This window comes from Kryptolebias marmoratus, linkage group LG20 (genome assembly GCF_001649575.2).
Source record: "Kryptolebias marmoratus isolate JLee-2015 linkage group LG20, ASM164957v2, whole genome shotgun sequence".
Lineage (NCBI taxonomy): Eukaryota > Metazoa > Chordata > Actinopteri > Cyprinodontiformes > Rivulidae > Kryptolebias > Kryptolebias marmoratus.
In genome coordinates this window covers 1,968,799-1,990,325 of record NC_051449.1, presented here as the reverse complement: position 1 = coordinate 1,990,325, position 21,527 = coordinate 1,968,799, and the positions used below count along the sequence as shown (strand labels likewise).

General features: G+C 41.4%; 1 protein-coding gene across 4 annotated transcripts in view; it reads left to right on the top strand.

The window, feature by feature from the left end:
- The first annotated feature begins 1,859 nt into the window (after window positions 1–1,859).
- Window positions 1,860–21,527, top strand: part of LOC108243836 (disco-interacting protein 2 homolog C) — a 152,732-nt gene continuing 133,064 nt past the window's right edge. For 3 of the 4 annotated variants that reach the window (XM_025008909.2, XM_025008908.2, XM_017429523.3), the window contains exon 1: window positions 1,860–2,086. In XM_025008909.2, coding sequence (XP_024864677.1) covers window positions 2,008–2,086 — 79 coding nt within the window. In that variant the 5' untranslated portion in view covers window positions 1,860–2,007. The remainder of the gene's footprint in view (window positions 2,087–21,527) is intronic. The other variant, XM_017429524.2, reaches the window with a different exon arrangement.

Sequence of the window (21,527 nt, the reverse complement as noted above, 5' to 3'; positions counted from 1 at the left end):
TCTCCAGAGGTCAGACAGATATGATTTAATGAAAATAATTATAAATATAAAATGTGACTGAAATCAGCATATATTATCTTGCTTTTACGTTTCAGTAGAGGTCATGAGTGAATATCCAGTCAAAAAGTGAACATTTGACTGGAATAATGGCCACCAGGTGGCAGCATCATCCCAGGTAACACTAATCTGTGTCTGTAAATAAATTTACAATAATTAACTATGTTTTAATGTAAAGCAGCAAAAATAAAGAATTTCTTTTTGTTTACTTTAACACAGTGAAGTATAAAAGTTTGTACAGATTGCTTTTAATTCATCAGATTATTTGGAATATTAGATATTTTTAAAATTAGTTAAAGTAAAAAAAAAAGTCCTCAGAAAAAATATGATTCACACTTCTGGGATTTAGAAAGTTTAATGTTTTCCACTGACTCTCATAAAGCCTCTTTTTTCTTTGTTTTTCGGGCTGAGATTCAAATTTCATAAATTTAAATTCAAGCTGATGTCTGGCGACCTCTACAGGTTATTCTGTCTGTTAGATAATCTGAGATTAGTTCTTTTCTTTTAAAAATAATTTAAATACTGAAGTTTTTTCTACAGATAATTAAAGAGAGAACATTTATTTCTGTGTTCAGTTTTATTTGAATAATTTGGGTCTGTCTGCTCACCTGCAGATGATTCTACCTGAATTAAAAATGATAAAGTCAGCAAAAATTAGCAAGAGGCAAACAGGAAGTGTTACAGGTTTTCACTCAAAATAAAAGCACGCCAGAGTTCTCTGAATGTCTTTGCTAATTAGCTTTATAGTAAGATTTTTATTCTCTTTTTTAATGTATTCTCATTTTACTGCAGACTATTGCCTTTTTCTCTCTTTCTACATGGAGATATGTATACAGAAAAGGGGATGTTTGTTTCTCAGAATTATTTTTGTTCCTTTTCTTGTTTCAAACTGTCCACCTTTAATGCATTTATAAACCTGATAAACACAAAGATTTTGTTTGCTATACAAAAAACTAATCTAATCTACATTTGACAGGCTGCAGTCAGAAAAACAGTATTGTCAGAAATTTTGTGTATATTTTAGAAAATTATATGTTTCAGCAAGAGTGCTCTTTGTTGTCGTTAATGTTTCTCCTTTTTCTTCCAGCTGTTCCCTTTCAGGGGTCTCCACAGCGAGTCCTCCATCTAACTCTGTCTTCTGTGTCCTCTGTCCTCAGTCCAACTCCCTCCATGTCCTCTCTGACTGCATCCATATCTGTCCTCTTTGTCTCTAACATCCTTCTGTCCCTCCTCTGCACATGTCCAAACCATCTCTAACTTTATCTCCCAGTCCTTCAACCTGTGCTGGACCTCTGATGTCCTCATTCTAATCCTGTCCATCCTCGTTCCTCCCAAAGACAACCTCAACATCTTCAGCTCTGACACTTCCTGTTCTGTCTCCAAACTGTCCAACATGGCTGCTCTCACCACTGTCTGGAAACCTGACCTTTGACCTTTGCTGAGACCCTTTTGTCACAAATCACTCCTTTCTGGACTCTCTTCTTCACCTTTTCCCGGTCTTCCTGGACTGTCGACCCTAAATACTGTTTCCTGTTCTCACCACAGATCACGACGTCATCTGCAAACAACACGTTTAAGAGCAGAAAATAAAGTCAGTAAAATAAGGATATATCTAATAATAGTTTAAAGTCAAACTATTTAGTGAATTTGTTTTTAATTAAGTTGTAACTCAGATTTTAAGAGCCACAAACCATCAGCTTTCTCAGTTGTGCTACAGGTGTCAGCGCTGAGCTCTTATTTTGAAAACGGAATCGCCGGAAGCGGCAGCGTCAACTTCCGTCCAGCTTGACGCTCGTGTTGCGGAGGGCGCGCAGGGAGCGACACGCCGAGACCCACTCTGACTCACTTTGGATTTTTCCGGAGGGGGGGTTCCGAGGACAAACTTGGACCGACGCAACTCGGAGGAAAGAACCGGGAGACGGAGGTTCTGAAGCGGCTGCTCTCGGCGGAATGGCGGACCGGGACCCGGTGCCGCTTCCTGCGGAGGTGCGGGCCAAACTGGCCGAGCTGGAGCTGGAGTTATCGGAGGGTGAGTGCTCGGTTCCCCGCCGCCGCTGCTGCTGCTGCTGGTCGGGTTCGGTTCGGTTCGGTTCGGCTCGGCTCGGTTCGGCTCGGAGTTTCAGCTGGAAGCCTACTGCTGTCAGAAGTTAAAGTTCAGATGATTTCAGGAAAGTCGCTCCTGCTGGAGGTTCTGGTTCTGGTTCGGAGGGAATAAAAGCCACCTGGTCAGCTGTGGAGCGATTCATGACGTTTGTTGTTGTAAAGTTAAATCAACAGAATTTAAAATCAGATAAAAATCATTTAGGAGGTGAAAATGATGCATTTTCAGAACTAAAAACGTTAATTTTTGTGTTTTTTATGTTTGTTTTGCGGCTGAAAATCATTTAACTGAAGAACAAGAAGTTACTGAGATGATTAAAGGTGATAAGTTTACAGAAATTACCTGAATTTGTGTTAAAATATAATTGAACATAAAGGGAAAACTCTCCTGGTGAGCTGGTTCATCAAAGTAAACTCAAAAACAGTTTTAGAAATAAAAATAAAAATATACAAACTAATGTGTGAAATGTGCAGAAGTATAATGTGTTATGTTCCTGTTGGGGGGTTGTAGATTTATATTTATATAAACTGAAGTTTAAAGAAGTAAAATGAACATTTTTACAGTTTTATCTTTTAATTTGTTCCTCATTCAATAGAAATGAGTCAAATCTTTACATTTTAGCAGCAAGAACCAAAACAAACCAGAAAAAGTGATGAAAGACTTTACTGAAGTCTGTGACAGAAGCCGAAACTGACGTCAGAGCAGGAGCTATAAGCTAAAAGCAGCAGAACGGTAGCTAAAAGCTAAACAGGAAGAAGGAGTTTCGGCAGCTGAAGGAGTTTCGGCAGCTGAAGGAGTTTCGGCAGCTGAAGGAGTTTCGGCAGCTGAAGGAGTTTCGGCAGCTGAAGGAGGTTCGGCAGCTGAAGGAGGTTCGGCAGCTGAAGGAGTTTGAGCAGCTGAAGGAGTTTATCAGCTGAAGGAGTGCTGACTCGGTGAACGAAGGGCTCCTGAACGCAGGCGGCTCAGATGATCACATCCAGCTTTGACTTTTTTTTTTTCAGACTGGAGTTCTGAGATGCTGAGATGCAGCCTTGCTATTGATTTTCTCATTAGCTCCCCTCCTTCCTCCTCCTTCCTCCTCCTCCTCCTCCTCCTCCTCCTCCTCCTCCTCAGATTGATATGTCACATTGCTGCAGACTCACTCGGAGCCTGGAGAGGATCTCCGTCTCATATTTCAGCAGCGTTTCCTCTGGTTCTCATGGAGGCTTCTCTGGGCTCAGCCATGTAGGGAGAAAAACACAGGAGGGCCAGAGATTTATTTATTTTTTTAATCCTTTAAACAGCTGAGCTCAAATCCTCTCTGTGCATTTTTAAACATTTTCCGAGGCTCCAAATGCAGCTCTGAAATGAAAGGATTGAATCTGGTCGTCTCCAGAAGGTAACAGTTGCAGGCGAGCACCCAGAGGTTATTTCCTGAAGGTTTCGTTAAAATGCATCCTGTTCTTCAGGAGATATTTTGCTGACAGACACTTTGGTGGAGGAGGGTGAGGGAGAAAGGTGACACACTTTCATGTTAAATTTCTTTTTCTGTAAACAAGTGGAGAGAAACGGGGTCAGACGCCCCGCTGCATTATTTACATGCTTAGCTGATGCTGGAAATGCAAAGCTGCCTTCATCCTGCAGAGTTTGACCCAATTTTCCAATTTCCACGCATCGCCCCCTCCGGAGCCCCTCGCCACAGGAGGGGATTCCCACTCGGGTTGCCTGCAGAGCTTCCCAGGGACCCCAGGAGCCCCTGAGCAAGACATCACTTCCTCTCATCTCCCCCCTCTGAGGGAGAGCTGTGCTGCACCGTCATTCTGACGATGCCGCCGGCTCCTTTCGAGTTTCATCGGGAGTTGCGTCACCTGAGTGTGTAGGCAGAAACGGGAACGGATGATCTCGGATGTCTGGGGAAGTAATGAAGCTGATACCTCGGGGCTTCGGGATGAAACCTTCGCTCACTTTCACTTCGGTCTGAGCGGCTCAGAAACAGAAACTCCAAACAAACAGCTTGTAAAGGCAGCCGTGCTCCCTCAAACAGACAAACACTGAACAAACACGGCCCCCGTTGGTCCTAACACAAATCCCACGGACTGATGAGAAACTGGTGTTTGCAGCTTTTTAACCTGGCAACCCTTTGAGGAAGGTTGGGTTCAAAACTGGAAGAGAAACTGTCTCTCCATCGATCTGTCTGCTGAATATTAAACCTCGTTAACAAGCTGTCTGCCTGAAAACACTGCAGATTACACACACACACACACACACAATTAAAATGATCCAGACCAGCCAGTCGGAGGACAAAGAGTTTATTTGTTCGGGACAATGTGGAGTTTGTTACAGCGGTCTGAAGAACGAGCCATTGTCTATCTTTAGAAATAACTAAATTTACTGAACAGACTGTTTAGAAATTAGGCCTCAAGCATTTAAAGAGATGAATTTAATTTGAATGCAACTGTCCAGACTCCTCCAAATAATCAGATTCTACTCATGAAATCCTGTTTTTTTTGTCAGTAACCACATTTCAACAGAAATGCTTCAGTTTTAGTTGCATTTTTTCATTTTTGCGGCAGTTTCCATGATATTGCAGAGTTAAATTAGATTTTTTCTGATTGGACGTGACGACTCAACCTGCGCTCGGCGCTCGGCTCGCCGCTCCTTTAATGCCAAACAAGACGGCTTCCTCACAGCAGAACTTAAAGGTTTGATTTTTGATGCGTAGATTAATTCAGACTGTTGGGGATTAAAATTAAAGCTGAGCTGTTCTGCAAAAACAGGGGCGTCTGGTCCACACACACACACACACACACACTGCCGAAGGCGAAGGTATAATGTTCTCTTCCACCTGAAAACTCATCAGCAGCTGAAGAACCAGAACAGCCCCAGAAAAACTTCCTCCACCTTCAGCTTCATCACAAACTGAGAAGAAGATCCTGAGTTTAACTCCTGCAGAGCTCTGATTCTAAATATAATTCATATGTAGATATTTATTAAATGGTCAAATGATTAGTCTGTTTATAGACCTTCCAAAATCTGAAATTCATTCCTGTTTGTTACAATAAGGAAAAGTCAGACTGAGCTCTGAACAGAAACAAAACCCCCCAGATTTCCATCGTGTCATTTGATGAGTTTTATATTGAATTGACTCCCAGACAGCTGATGGTTTGATGAGGAATCGTCAGTAAATAAACGCTCACGTCAGAAGACAGAAACCCGACTGGCTGCTTTCTTCCTCTCACTGATGGAGCCTCGTGGAAACGTCGTCATCGTCGTCTCCAGGAGCTGCGTCATAGTTTCAGACGCCTAACTCCAGTGAAATGTTGGTTTGTAGCACAGCTTCAGTGTCAGCCGGGGTTTTCACTTAAATCTGGGAAGAACAGATTTATTTTAATTATTTTTCAGCCCCAATCTGACGAGCTGAACGAACAAGACAAACAGGGTTTGTGTTTAATTTGCTTTGAATTGTTGAAGCAGTGAATTTCCTTCAGTCAAACAGGAAAAGTCTAAAACGTAAATTAGGCGTGTCTGTTGTTGGCAAAGCCTGCTCTGATTGCATCTTCTGTTGTGTTAAAGGAAAAACTTGGATTAAGCTCATTTTATGGCAGTTTAGATCAGCTCGAGCTCCTTCCCTCTCAGGTTTCATACGTGTCATCATGAAGGGAAAGGTCCTGGCAGGCTCAGGCCCGTGTTGAAATACAACTCTGCAGATTTCTGCTTCGGTCACATCTGGTCCTGATAAGATTCCTGTTGGAGCTGTTGCTCTTTACTTTCCTGAAAGCTCTTTTCGGTTCTTAGCTCCTCCCTGCTGTTCGCTTTGAGTCGAGGTGTTTTTGGAGGTAGTGACTCAATCACACCTGCGTGGATTCGTCTTCTTCTTCTTCTTCTTCTGCTGGGATTTGCTCAGGAATATGAACTGTTTTCAACATTTGGATTCAAATGATTTAGTTTTTCTTCAAAACAAATCATTAAAATTTTAATTTTCTTTCAAATATTTGACCTTTTAGCTCTGCAGATCCTTATTTTGTCCTTCAGGTTGACTTCATGAGCCGAGACGGTTCAGTCAGATCAGTTAGTCTTCCTCCTCCCATCAGAGACACTTTTCTCATTTATTCAGCTGATTCCTAAAAACAGGAAAAAATCCAGCTTTGATCCGTCTTACAGCTTATTATAAATCAAACTTTGCTTTTACCACCATCTTTCATTGGGTGAACTCTGATTCAGCATTCAAACTGTTTTCCTGATTATTTTTTTAATTTATTTCTCTGTTCTGTGACTTTTAACCAGCCTTTTTGCTACCTTTAGCTGTAAGCTACTGTTCTGCTACTTTTAGCTTCTAGACAACCTTTGGTACTTTTTGGTAGCCCAATCCTTTCTTTAGCTATTAACCAGCCTTTTGCTACTTTCAGCTTGTAGCTAGTGTTTTGCTCGTAGCTATTCTCCATCTTTTTTCGACTCAAACATAAAGTAAAGTAAAGTCGTTCAGCTTCATTTCCTTGTTTCTCCAAATGAAAAGCTCTCTTTAACAGGAAGAAATCTCAGTATTGGAGACTCTTTGTCTGATATTAAAGGTTAAAGGTCAAAGGTCAGTGGACAGATGAACCTATATTCATGCAGCTGAACTTACTCATTAGAATAATTAATAAATCAGGTCCAGATCAGTCATTTATTCAACCTGTTGAAGCTGAAGATGTTCAGCTCACTGAAGAAAAGTCGGTAACTTCCTCCTCATTCCAGCTGATTTTCTCTGTTTCTGATGGAAAAACATAAACTAAAGACCTTTAGTGAACCTGAACAGAGACGTCTCCGTCAGCCTGAACGGAGCTGAACTCAGTTTAATGTATTCAACCGCTGACATTTAACTCCCTTAGTTACAACTTATGAGCTAAAACACGTCCTTTCTCTTTTTAGAGAAATTCTTCCACAAATAAAGCTGTTCCTCGAAAATGACAAGTTAATTTAACAAATGTTGACGTGATGGAAAATGACTCAGAGGCTTTCAGCTCCGTTTCCACACATTTAGGGTCTAATCTTCCCTTTGGATGAGGGATAAAATGTATATTTATTAAAATATGACCCAGAATAACACAGTGAGAGAATCTAAAGTGTTTCCTGCACCTTCTGAGGCTAAAATCAGTCATTTAAACTTTAAATGAGTCGTGTTTTTTACAGGAAACTAAAGGTGCATCCATTGATGCGTTTGTAAAAATATGCCAAAACTAATTTCAGTTCTGGACGTTTTGCATTTCAAAGCAGGTTTAAAGCACAGGTTAGGTTATTTATCCCACCATGCTGGACCTGCAGGGGTTTCTGTGCTTCAAAATAAAACTACAATTATAGAAATACAGATAGAAATTATGATGAACGTTAAATATGAGACACCTGAAACAGAACGTATGTGGAACGATTAACCTGAAAGAGTTCATCATGTATTAACAGCTAAATCTGTAAGTTCTCTGAATTTTTATTTGTAAACATTGGATTTTAATTGAGGCAACAGTAAATTTTGTCACATTTACTTTTAAATTAACAGTAGGCGTCTTAACGGCAGTCCTTGATTAAACCGACTTAATTAAACTCCTCGTTATATTCAAATTAAATGTTTGTGTCATCAAGCTTAATTTGCTCCAACAGCTGCACAGAATGCAGCTCAGGAAAACAAAATGTAAAAAATTAAGCAACAATTATAAAAAATAAACAGATTCCAACTTTCAGTTTGATGTTTGGATCAATTCTGTTTCATAAGGAGGTGAAATTAAAACCAAAATAAAGACACAAACTAGTTTTAGATGTGATATGTCAAATAGTTCATAAAGAAATAAAAATGACCTTTTCCCAATAACATTTAGAGCAAATATACATTAATGGATAAAGTAAAAAAATCTAATTTACAGACATCATTTGTGGTTTTTTGCTTTACTATCATCCAGCTAAAAACAGCCTCACTAAACCCAAACATACAGCTGCTAACATCTGACTCTGAAGTAAGAAGAAAATACATTAAAAGATAAAATCAATCAAAGTTGACTCGAGTCAGACATTCGAGTTTATCAGCAAATGTTCCATCGCTCCCGTTTGATGTTCTCTGTCGGTCTTTTCACGTCAAAATCAAAGATTACTGGAAGAATTAAAACTTAACTCCTCGGCTTCAGGGTTCGTTAACCGTTAGTTAGAAGATCTGATCCAGTCAAAATATCACCCTGCGGTCCCGATAAGACGTTAACGAGGGCCGGATCTGGCCCGGGGGCCTTGAGTTTGACACAAATTTCCATATTTAAGATGTCCGTTCAACACAAACTGAGCCGATGCATTTTATCCTTTCAGCTGATTGAGGCAGATCAGGATTTTTATTGTTTTTAAACCATAAACCTTTAAATGAGACCCGACGAGCTCCAGGTGTCGGCTGCGTCAGAAATAACTGATGGAGACTCCAGGAAATCGTCTCATTTCTTCAACAGTTACAGCTGAAGGCTTCAAATTTAGCCTGAAAGTAGAACAATCTTTTAATATAGGTTTAAAATAACAGTTAGGTAAAAAGATGGAGGGTTTTATTGGTTGAATCAGGTGCAGTCTGACCTTTGGATGGCAACTCGGCACATTTTCTGCAGGCTGTAGAAACACTCTTACCTCTGATAATAATCTGTGACTCAGCAGAGATCGAACCTCTTGTGTCCCCGTGGATTAAAGAGGGCGTTGTTTGGCACAGAATCTGATCACTGTATTTATCACGGATGATAATGTTTTTGCCGTGTCTCCTTCTGTTACCAACATAACTGATGAATCTCTGAACGGATTTGAATAAAACTCGCAGAAAGTACTGATAAACAAACAGATATTGATGATCTTGGTCTAAAACTCTCAGGTGGCGGGCGATATGCATTCCTTCAAGGAATGCTAGGGCATTAATTTGACTACGAGTTCTTGTAACTTTTTGATTAAACCTTAAAAGAAGACCCTGCCGTCCCGTTCTTCTTCCTCTCAGATGTGTGAAGTTTAAAGCTGAGGGAAAAACGTCTTCTTCCTGCAGGTGTTCGGTGGACGAAGCGTCTCACCGCCTCACCTTTCAGACCAACCGTTGCCATAGAGACGTTATTTTGTCTCCTCCTCCCTGGGAGACGATGACCTGCAGGGATGGAGAGGCCGGTTCTGCTGGCCTGGACCATAAATTCAGATTTGTTCCTTTTGTTGGCTCCCGCGAATCGTTACGAGCAGGGATTCAAACCTCGGAGTGCACCGTCGCTCCATGCGAGTCTCGGCCGCTGTCCTCGCTCGACTCGTCTCTTTACTGCAGACGTGGCTGTTGTTGAGAGCAGCAAGGAGCAGAGAACACTTCAGATCCAGAGAGAGGCGCGACGTGAGCCGGATTCTGATCCGAGCGGAGCACAGCTGACGCACGGCTCCTCCGTGGAAGGGGGATTGTTTATTTCGGAGGCCGACAGGGTCAGAAAACGTACGACTCAGTCAGGACTCGGAGGAGCGGAGAAATCTTTCCACTCCAGGAAGAAAAACAAAATGAAAGGGAGTTCTTCTCCTTAACTGCAGCTGAATCGATTCCCCTGAGCTGCAGCTTCGTCTTTATTCAGAATTACAAACAACTAAAGAGGAATGCATATCGCCCGCTACCTTTCATGCCAGCGTTTCACACCCTTTTTAGACTAAGATCATCGTAAAGTCGTAGCCATTTCAGTCAAAACTTATCAGCAAAGTCCTGCGATCTTGTTACAGTATGTGTTGGGAATGACTCTCAGCTACTACCACACCAAATATTAGCACAAAGTATGTAAAACTGACTGTGTTGTAGCCATTTTGCTGTCGGCTGATGTTGCTTAGCTGTGGCGGCCGTCTTGAATCGAGGCTCCAAACGTACATCTCCAGCTTGTGGAGTACTTTCAGAAAGTCTTTTAAAATTTGCTCAATGGTTCATGAGATATTTTATAGCACTATTATTGCCCTCTACCCTTAAATTAAAAAACAACATCTGCTTGCAGTGATTTCAGAATTAGTAGCTGTAATTTTCTGTGAACTGGAGCATAATTTTGTTGTTAATGGGAATAAAAACACCCTTAGTTTGAGCGATAAGCAGCTGCTCTCCGGCTTGCTCCTTGTTTTCGAGACGTGTTTGTCATCAGCTGTCATCCTCGAGCCGGGCGGCTTCTCGGAGGAGGCAGCCGCATTAATATTCATCTGCCCTCGCTGTCAGCCTCGCAGCACAACAAATCTGAGGGCTGCAAATGTCAGCGGGGCGAGCGGGCGTCTGGTTCAGACGGCGTTCTGGGGTTTGTCAGGCCTCGGCAGGCGTGAAGACGACACTGTCTGAGGGTGAAGGGGAAGGTGGATTATCCTCCAGCGTTACCTGGAAAATTCTCCAAATTTAACATCCAGGAACAGACGTTTAGTGGAAAACTCCTCTCCTCCCCCAACGAGACGAAGAGTTTTTCAACATCCCTGACAGGTTCGTCTTCACACGATCTCAGCAGAGATTCCTGCTTGCTCAGGGGATTTTTATCTCTCAAATACGAAGTCGGAGTGATAATATTTCTTCCCGTTTTTGTCTAAACTCTCAGCTGTACGTCTAAACTGATTCAAGATGGCTGCCACAGCTAATCAGCCTCTGCTTACCCAAAATGGGCTTTAACTTTTATACAAATGCTGCTCTTAAATTTAATAAAACATCTAAAATCTGAGGCACAGTAAAAATATCATCTGAAAGTCTTCTCTGTCACACTTGAATTAGCTGCTGCTTTTCTAAATAAACTCAGAAATAAAGAATATTTTAATGAACCAAATGGTTTAAAAGCATCGTGTCAGTGAGAGAGAACACGTGACGATAAAGATTATCAGCAAACCAAATAACAGACATCGTTAATCTTAATGTACAGATCGAAATAAGATGCAGCTACTGAGTTTTGGTTTTCAAGAAGGAAAATAAAATTAAAATTTAGGACAAAACGTTTGTTTTAAATACTAGAGTTTACATCCATGAAGAGATTCAGCTGCAGGGACCATAAGGTGAAGGTGAAATTACCGAATAATTACAGAAAACAGCAACACTGCGTCACTCTTCTCCTTCTCCAAGGTAAAAGGAATATTTACTAACAATATGGCTCACAGTCACACAGAGTAAAGCCATTTAGTAGAACTATAGGACTGTGTTGACTTATAAATATAAAAAAATAAAATCTGTGTCAAAGCAAGAAGAAATCATTCAGCAGTTCATCGACAACAAAAGTAAAACTCTGTCCAGTCATGTTGGTTTGCACCTGATTAAAAAAATATTTATTCGTTAAAATCAAATTAGTATTTTGAGGCCCCAGGCTCCTGCCTTGGTCAGCCCTTTGGAAAGTCTGGCCTTGCTTTCAAGATCGCCTGAAAATGGGCAGAACATTATGTTCAAAGTTTTCGAGGTCATTTCCCAACATGAGGTGATCTGAGTCTTAAACTCTGGCTCTGAAGGCAGCGGGTGATATGCATTCACCATAACCTGGCATCAACTTCCTCCTGTTTCTGTCTAAACTTCTCTGTAACTTCTGATGAATAAGGGCCTTAATCACCAAGCTGGCTTCGGCAAAAGAGGAATTCCTCCTTAAATGCTGTTTTTTTCCCAGAATCAACATTTAATGAGTTGGATTTGCAGTTCTCGGTTCTGCGGTGGTTGTGCAAGTCACTCTGAGGCAGAGCTGGAGCCGATCTGGGAGTGTTTGTTTGGAGCTCAGGTCTGTTTTCTCTTATGAGTAAATTTGCTGAATCAGCATTCGCGCTGTTGCAGATTTATTTCTCTGCCGAAGCCGGGGGAATAACGGCGCATGAAACCCTGGAAAGATCTGCTGCTGCTGCGTGACAGCTGGAGGTAACGACCGCGTGCTGCCCTGCAACTGTTGTCTGCCATGTTGCTCGTCAGGGAGGTGATGTCATTGCTGGAGCGAGCGGGAGAGAGGGAGGGAGGGAGGGAGGGAGGGAGCAGCGAGGAGAGTTTCTGTCTGTGGGGGGTGTTTCTGCCAGATTGCATCATTAGGCACTTTGAGCCCACTCGTGCCCGTTTTTCCCCCCTCCACTTGGAAGCAGAAGAGGCGGTTGTTTTGGAAAAGGAGAAATCTCTGCCCTCTGACTGTGAAAACAGATGAAAACAGATGATGTTTCCTCTCCATCCTGCCTGCATCTGCTGCAGGTTAACAGTTTGACCCCCATCAATCCCGCTCCCTTTAACTGGGATACATATTTTTATTACCGTGAGGCTAATTATGAACGACTATCATCAGTTTAGGCTCCAGATGCTGCTTGTTTCGCCTGATGGAAACACCTCTGTGGTAAGCAGGAACGGGCCGATTACTCCGCAGTGTTAAAACGTCAAAACCACAAAATCTTTCTGTCAGAAACAAGATGCCGAGCGGCGCTGCCTCTCTCCTACCTGTTGTGTATGGTAGCCGAGGAAACAATCCCCCTAAACCTTTGTGCTCATTAAAAAACAACATTGTTGGTTAGTTGAATATTTTATCCATTGGATAAACCGGTCAGTCACGGCTCATCTACCAGAGGAGAGACACTCGGGTCTTATTTTTCCTTTTAGCGCTGTTAAAAAACAACATTTGCAACAAGCTACAAGAGTTAGCAGGTGAAATCTATCCAGCCTCCTACTGCAGGTTTGCTACGTAGGCCAATAAGCAGCTAATTAATTAACGAGCATCAGCTTGTCAGACTGAATGTTCCTTCATTAACAGCAGGACATCAGACAGAAACAATTACTTAAAAATTATAAATGAACTATAAATAAAACAGCTTGTTCACGCTGGTGTTTTAGCTAACACTATATTTAAATTACATGTAAAATTTACTCTCAGTCCTTGTGATTAAATTAAAATTTCTGTCTTTATTCTAAAAAAATGTCATAAATAAAAAAATCTGTCCTGAGTTCAGGAAAATCAGAAACGCTCACTTGTTCTTTTAGTCTCCTTATTTATATCTGTGCATTTAAATTAAAATAACTGATTCCTTTAAAAAGCAGCTTAAGACATTTAAGACGAGCTTTTAGTTAAATGTTCTACTTACTGTGTTATTTTTATTTTATATTAAGCCTGTATCTATATTTTCTTTGTGATTTTATCTTTATAAACAAAGTTTACTTCCTTATAAATAAATGTTATATTCAATATTATACTATTATACCTATAAGCTGTTAATTATTTAGCACTATGTAATATCGTTTAGGCAGCAAAAGTAATAGTAATTGCATTTTTGTTTTCGTGATAAAATCAGATTATTTTTATACTATAAAACTGGTATTTCTGCTGAAGTTATCACTCTGGTTGAATCTCATACAGGCTCGTGTGTAATGATAAGTTTAGTTTTCAAACTTCCTCTCGGCTCAGTTCGTCCTGAATTGTTCAGATGATTTCGGAAGCCTCCGTCATCGATCCCAGGTCCGGTTCACGTGTCGGCTTCAGAGCTTCAGTCCCCGCAGACGGTAGGCTGTCTGAGCTGGACGATGAGGCACTTAATCCATTTAAACAGTACAGCTTTATTGGATTCACTTTAAAGCAACGAGACGTGGAGGCCTTGTGTGATTGATGTCGTTGGATGAGGGACTCGGGGGTTTGTGTTCTTGTTTTCAGACCTTGGCAACAACCTCGGTGCCATCTTCTCTTCGGTTACTTCAGGCTCTGCAGTTGTTATTTATGCATCTCTTTCATGCTTTGTGTCTTCTTTAATGAGCACCTCAGAGGTTTTTCTTGCACCTGAGCATCATCTTTCCTTTGTTGTTCTCTCGGTTCCTGCTGTAAATGAAAATAAAATTTTGTGATCTCATTGTGCAGCCCGACCGGGTCAGAGGAAGCCTCGTTCGTGTTTAACAGTTAATTTAGTCTCTGCAGGTGAACGCCGCTGCCTTGTCAGCTGGTTTTCTCTCAGAGGTTGGCTCGCCTTTTATGCCGCTCTGTCCTGTAGACGTGCTCCAGTCCTTTGTAGACTGAGCTGTCGTCCTAAAACCACTTCTGCTCTCTGAATCACCTGCTGCCAGTCAGAAAATACAGAAACAACTCTTTCATGGTTGTACAGGGGAGGTCTTGTTCCTTGTGATCTTGGATTGATATTTTGTGGCTTTACGCTGTTGTTAGCACAGAAAAAAACCTGTTTAAAGTCTGCTGAAGCAAGACACTGTCACACTTTCTGCTCTGCTTATGTAAACAAACCTCCCAGTAACCTGAAACGGAGAAACACCTACAGTTAAAGATGTGATTAGATGGAAACCAGAAGCTCCACAGTAAGCCAAGAAGTGGATCTAATAAAGGGAACGGCAAGTTCTGCTTTAAATCTTTGTTTTCTTTTCCTGAGAGGTCAGTTTAAGGTCAGCTGGTTGAGGTGGCCATCTTGTTTCAGGTTGACTCAGTTGTAGACACATCCCATGATTAGCTTATGTCATATGTCCCCTGGTTCATGAGATCTTTTGTCCTGTTTTCAGTAAAACAGGACGTTTTGCTTGCATATAGAGCCGACTGGTCATAGTTATAGAAATAATTGCTTGTAAATTCCTGAGTTATTGCCTCTTTAGTTCCCTGACAAGCCCATATTACAGAGTCAGAGCAGGTCCAAGTGATGAATTCCATCTGTGCTACAACATAAAACAATACATTTCTTCTTCTTCTCCTTCTTCTTATCTCTACTATCTGACTCCAACTGCCCTTATCCACGAAGAAATTCTCCAAACTGGTTACAGCCACTTGTAAGATTAGAGCTGTTGGCTTTAAGAGAGAGGAAAAAAAAAAGGATGGATAAGGAAAGCATTGTGCTGGGAACGTTAACGATGCCTTGGCCTCAGCAGTTAAGCATTTGGCTGCTCGTCTCTTCTGCGATAAACTTTCTGAGCAGCGTGGATCCAAACAGCCTTCCTGCAGATTAGTTGCGTGGTCAACATTTCACTAACCACCTCTGAAAAACAAAACAAAAGATCAGACTCTCACACGGTGCATGGAAAAATGATTCTATCGGGCCACATCTGCAGAAACTAACTGTTTTTTCCAGAGCTGCTGCAACTATCTGACAATCCAAAAGACTAAAAACATCTGGACTGAGCTGAGCGTGGCTGCGATACGATTCACAGGAGGGTGCAACGCTCACTGCAAAACACAGATAGCATCGACACTGAGGAGGATGTAAATGAGCTACATCAACTAGATTCTTCTTTCATGCTGCAGCTGAAGAACAGGATCTTAAAATCCTCCTCTGGTGGCGATGCATATGCCTGAAAACGTTCACCTCCTGTGTGCTCAGTCTGCACACATCAACCTCTTTCCAAACTGAAGGAGGAAGAACAACTGGCAACCTTTGACCTCCACCTCCCTCCTTGTTTACAAACCGTTTTCTTCTCCTCTGAGTGATGAGATCCGAACCCTGAACCTGACTGTTGGGAGTCTGGAGTGCAGCCAAGTGTAGCTGGGCAGGGCGTTGGAGGTTTACACGACTCCAGATGGTGTATTTTACATATGTAAATAAAATTACCTCTGTACACGACAAACACACAGCCTCCCCCCCTCACTGGGACCATCATTTCCTCCTGAGGCAGCCAGGTGCTGATTGTAGATCATATAACCTTTAACTCAACCAATGTTTTTACCTCGTTAACTACTCGGGAGTTAAGCAAACACGGAGCTGACTTTTACTTTTCGGTGTTTAAAGCCGTCATATTGGCTGGTGGAGGCTAAACTTCAGGGTATAAAACCAGCTCGGATGCAGCTGTGGTGCTTAAAGTGTTTTTTGTTCTTCTTTTCCTAAAGTTTATCTCGTCCAGGTTGTAGTTTTTCTTTTAAATTTCCCTCGGTGCATGCAAACAGCTTTTACCGTTGATGGTTTTTGAGCTGAGAACCAAAGCTGATTTGCATTTTTTTTTTTGCTGCTGGCTGAGCTCTGCGACCAGGAGCCAGATTTATCTCGATGTAATCAGCATTAACGTGCGAAAAGGCAAAGAGAAGCACAGCCTCTGGGTGGAGTCATGAAGTTCCAACAGAAAAATAATAGAAGTGTTGTTTGCTTTGTTTATTTATGTATTTTTTTGTTGGGTGGGGTGGTACAGTGGGAAACATCCTGAACCAGGAAGCTCAAAGGTTCATCTTCAAATGGGGACTTTATTTTTTTGAATTTTGGAATAAAGAAAAGATAATACAGATAATACGAAAAGGCGAAGGCAGAGAATGATGTTTTTGCCTGTGTCCACCTGTTAGCAAAATATTCCACAAACCAATGGACAAATTTTAAAGAGCCACTTATTAACTTGTGTACTCAGCCTGAGTCAAGATGGCTGCCATAGCCAGCTGACCTTACAGAACACAAATATGGCCAGAACTCAATTAACTGTACAGATATTAAGCTAAAGAGTCATTCACGACACGTACTTCAAGTTTCAAGGTTTGACCAAATCGGCTACAACTTAGGTCTCAGATCTTAGTTTAAAACCTGGCGGGCGATATGCATTCCTTCAAGCAATGCTAGGCCCTTAAGTTAGCAGTCTCCTAACACAAGTACTTGTTATGAAAGTGATTTATTACCAGGTTGGTGGGAAACTTCTCTGCAGAAGCCCTGAGTGGCAGCCATTCAGTCAGAGCTGCAGCTTGTGACCTTTCTGAAGAGGAGGGGGTTCCTTTCTGACCCTCGTCATCTGTTAATGGCCCGTCTGAATGCACAGTGGAGAAACTTTCTTTCTTGGTATTATCTTTGACTTGATTGTCTGCAACCAGCTAACTGGATCGTGATGAAGATGGATGATTTGTAGACATCCTTCATTCCTTCCAGAGGCTGAAGTTTCGAGCTCAAGCTTTTTTTTCAGAGCAAAGAGGAAGGATGGGATTTCATCACTTGCTTTTGTCAGGCTAAAAACCAAAAACGAGCCCTCAAAATTCCCTCTAGCAAACCCACCCACGGTCCCAGTTTGCTCATCAGTGGCATCGAATGACCTTCCTTTCGCTCCGACTGCATTGTGTAATTCCTTAACTTTTCTGAGCTGCTTCAAATGAGGCTTTGTACAGTTTTGGACAGAGCGTTTTAAATTACACGGGCCCCTTTGGTTTGTATTCTCGTATATCCAGGCAACGTCAGTTTAGAAAGTGAGACTGAAAGTGCTCTCTAAGCCTCACTGTGTGTGCATAATATCATCACCAAAACACAGGGCAGAAATGTGCTCACAAACGGCAAATATTACCTCAGATTCTTATGGTTTAAGCCTAATAGAGAAGTTACACAACACTGACCTACTTTATTTTGACAAGAGCTATGGAATTATTAAGTCATGCTCAGAAAGTTGTGGTTTGACCTGTAACCTTCCTGTGTTTAATGCTGAAACAATAAAAAAGTGTTTTCCTGCAGCAGCTAAAGGCCAAAGAGATAGCTGCTCTCTCTCTCTTTTTTTTTTTTTTTTTTACAAATAAATCTGGAACTTTATGTAGACAATTACACAAGAACATGGTTTATTCATGGATCACCACATTGATTCTTAAATGTTGGGAAAGCACAATAAATGTATATTTTTCATAATATTTGCTACGCCAGTATTTTCCTGCTGATTTAGACCAATTTATTGATCCAGTGGAGTGTCGTAGAGTTTAAGTTTTTTTTACCAAAGTCATGGTTCTCAACTGGAAAAGGTGGAACGCTCCCTCCAGGTGTGCCTGAAGCGAGGACTTCAGTCGGATGGTTGCATGATGGAGCGTACGGTGTGTTGATGGATCGGGGCCTCGTTTGCAGGAATGAGAGCGTTGCTCTGGTCAGTCGTGGTGAAGAAGGAGGCGAAGCTTTTGATTTACTGGTCCGTCTACGATCCAGTTCTCACCTCTGGTCATGGGATACGGATCGAAAGAACGAAGATCCCAGATTCAAATGTCTGAAATGAGCTTCCTTCGTAGAATGACCGGGGTCAGATAAGTTCAGGAGGTCCAGCAGGTTAAAGTGACGAGACGAGTTAGCTGAGGTGGTTCTTGGACACCTCCCCTTGGGCTTGTCCCACTGAGAGGAGGAGGCCCTGTGGAAAATCCAGACTTTGCTGGACAAGTTATTCATTTTCTCTGGCCTGGAAACCCCTTGAGATCTAGGACCTGGACTGGGATGTCTGTGGTTCTCTACTGGACCTGTTGCCTCCACGACCCGACCACAGATGGATGGATGGACAGATGGACGGATGGAAGGATGGACTGATGGATGGATGGATGTACAGTAGACCCTGTTGGAGACCCATTCTTTACATTTTCCAACCCTGTAGCTTTTCAGCTTCACCCCATTTCCAGATTTTCCTTCTTCTTCCTTCTCATGATTTAAAAGGAACCTGATTAGTTTTAAGATTCATATTCGTGATTGTTTTAGGTTTGTTATGACAAAACACAGCAAAACAACTGCTTAGAGCCGCCCAGGTCAGCAAGAGGCCCCAAGAGCACCTCACTACCCGTCACGTCCTCTTTACTGAACAACAGAAAGGTTTCCATTTTCCAGTTTCTCACCAGACGGGTCTCATTTGTTGAGTCAGTGTAAATGATGGATAATGAGGGAGTTTTCTTTGTTGTGTTTCTGTACAATCTCTGTTTAAAAAGGATTGATTTTCTCCGTGAACCAGGCCTTTGGAAAACGATCAAGGAAAAAAGATTGTGTCATTTGGATTTGATCACAAAATGACTTAAGATCTCAACAGAGCTCGCTGCTCTGCTTTTACTCCCTGATTCAGTTGTTGTTTTTGTTTTTCTTCGTCTGTTCAGCTCTGGCGTTACAAACAGCTGCTATCTTTGTTGTTGAATGTGTCTGACACTTGGCAGACTCTTAAATCTTGAGACATCTAAGAAACCCTGACGAGGAGGAGGAGGAGGAGAAGGATCAGACTTGCGATCTCTTGGATCCTGGATGCTCTTCCACGTTCTGGCCTCGTTCCAGCAGAGAGTCGGCTTTTTGGCGACTCCTTTCAGGGTAATCTCAGAGTTTGGCTGACTGGGAGTTTGTGTGTTTTTGTTTTATCTGTCTGCGGAGGTTGTGTTTCTGTCTGATAGCATCCAGATAATGACTCCCACTCTCTGCTTTGGGGAAATTAACAAGGTGTTCAGCCTGGCTCCAGTTTTTAGTGTTTATCTGCCAGACAAAACAGGCTGGAGAGACGCTGGAGGGGGGGCATCGTGTACTCCAGGAGTGTGTGTGTGTGTTGGACAGGTAGAACTAAAAAATGTCAACCTGCACTTCATGGAGGTACATTTTCTTTTTTATTATTGTTATGAGTCAGTTTTTATCAGACTAAAATATTTTGGTGTTTGTTTTTGAACGACTCACTTTTTGCTTCCTTGTGAATTGGACACAAAGCAAATAAAAATAAAAAGCATTACAGTAAATTTAATTTCAAGATTAAAGGCCTGGCACTCCTTGATGGAATGCATATCGCCCGCTGCCTTTCTAACCAAAGTTTTAAACTGAAACGCTGAGAAGGGATGGAGGTTTTCAGTTTCTGTCCAACCTGATGTTTTGCACGATCTCATTCCATATTGTGAGGTCTAAATATCTTAGCACTTATTTATGTGTTGAGGGTGACTCTCAGCTACTACCAAACCAAACTTTAGCTCAATATCTGTAAAACTGGCTAAGTCAGAGCATTTCGTGTTTACTAAGTTCGCTTAGCTGTGGCAGCCATTTTTAATTGGGTTGACTCCAAAAATGTTCATCCAATGATTACTTCCTGATAGTTTCTGTAAAATTTGTCCACCGGTTTATAAGATATTTTCCTAACCCTAACCCTGTCCTTTTTGCTTTCAGCTGTGGGCAATAAAAAGGAAATAAATATTTGTCTGACCTTTTTTAGGTCTCATCAATAGCTTAAATTAAAATAGAAATAGAAGTAGCCTTTTAGAGACTTTAATGTTGTCAGTTTGCAGACATTTACCTGCAGATTAAACTGCTTTCCTCTCAGAGTATTCACACACAAAACGTCTGAAGCATAAGAGAATGTTACAGATCATTATAAGTTTTTTTGTAGCATAAAAACTATGTTTATTCCCATTAAGCTAACAGAATGAAGGGTTCGTGAGTTTAATAATGATGCAGATAAATGGGGGCAGAGTTGAAAAGAGCAAGAAGCTGAAAGAAGGAAGATAAACCTGAAGTTGTTGTTCTGAGAGAGTTGCTTCGTAAACCTGCGGTCGCTGTGGTTTGGACTCAGATCACACTCATAAACACTTTATAAAAACACTGAGAACGCTCTGGACCCGCAAACCGTTTATAAAAACTCTGCACAAAAAACTAAAGTCTGGTAACTTTGACTTTTTTTAAAATACAGCTTTATTTATCTTCAATCCTGCAGGGTTTGGTTTGGATTCCAACCTTCTTGCATTTTCCAGAACTTTTGTTTGAAAAAGTTTGACAATCTGTATGTTACTGCAAAATGTAGCGCTTACATTTGTTTAAAAGGAGAGAAAATTATGTACTCCAAGACTTTAAGGTGGAATAACAGAAGGAAGAAACAAGAAATACATGAAATTAGTCCAAAAAAGCCTTAAAGTTTACAAATAAAAACTTGAAAAACTGAAAGTAAACTGCTCTAAATCCTCCAGAAGACCATAATATTTCATCTTATTAGTTCATAAGACCTGAACAATACAGATTATTAAAGATAAATGCACCAAATAACCAAAACCTAACCTGTAGCCTCTTAACAAGTTTTACAAAGAAAAGACTAAAGATCTAAAAATTGTAGCATAGATTATAAATTGAACAAAAATATTCAAATCTTTACCGTATGAGAAATAGTTCCTGAAAGCATGTAATGATCGAGCTCAAAACACAATAATATGAAAGCAGAGTTTTAAACATATTATGTAAATTAAAAAAAAGGTTATTTTATTTGTTTAGACCAATGTGCCTCAAGCAGAGCAGGGTATTCACTTCCTGTTACACCCTTAACTCTGTGTGGATCTGCTTTTTCTACAGATATCACGTTAAAGAAAGGTTTGGGGGAGGAAAGAGTGGAAAGATCAAATTCTGGTTGTGTCGTTGGTATAAATGACCTGAAACCCATCTACTTCATGCCAGAGTGCTGACTGTGTTTTATAATGTGAGCATTTTTTGCAAAACTCAGAAAGTAGAGCTGGTCATCCGCCGGTTTGACCTCTGACCATAGGCGCCGGAACCACTGGGGCCAGGGGGCCATTGGCCCCCCCACTTTCCGGCCCTGCCACTGCGCTGCGTGTTCCCACCAGACGGCTGCACAGACTGTGACTAACGTGTCTCTGTGTTTATATAGACAGAAGCACAAATAAAACCTACAGCATTGAGATCTGGACCAAATTCTTAAAGCTCCAGTCCAGGGTCAAAACAGTCACCAAAAAGTTTCTGCAGATGCGACAGCGCGGAGTCATTAACACATGAAAAAAGGCTCTGGCTCTGATACGTCCGT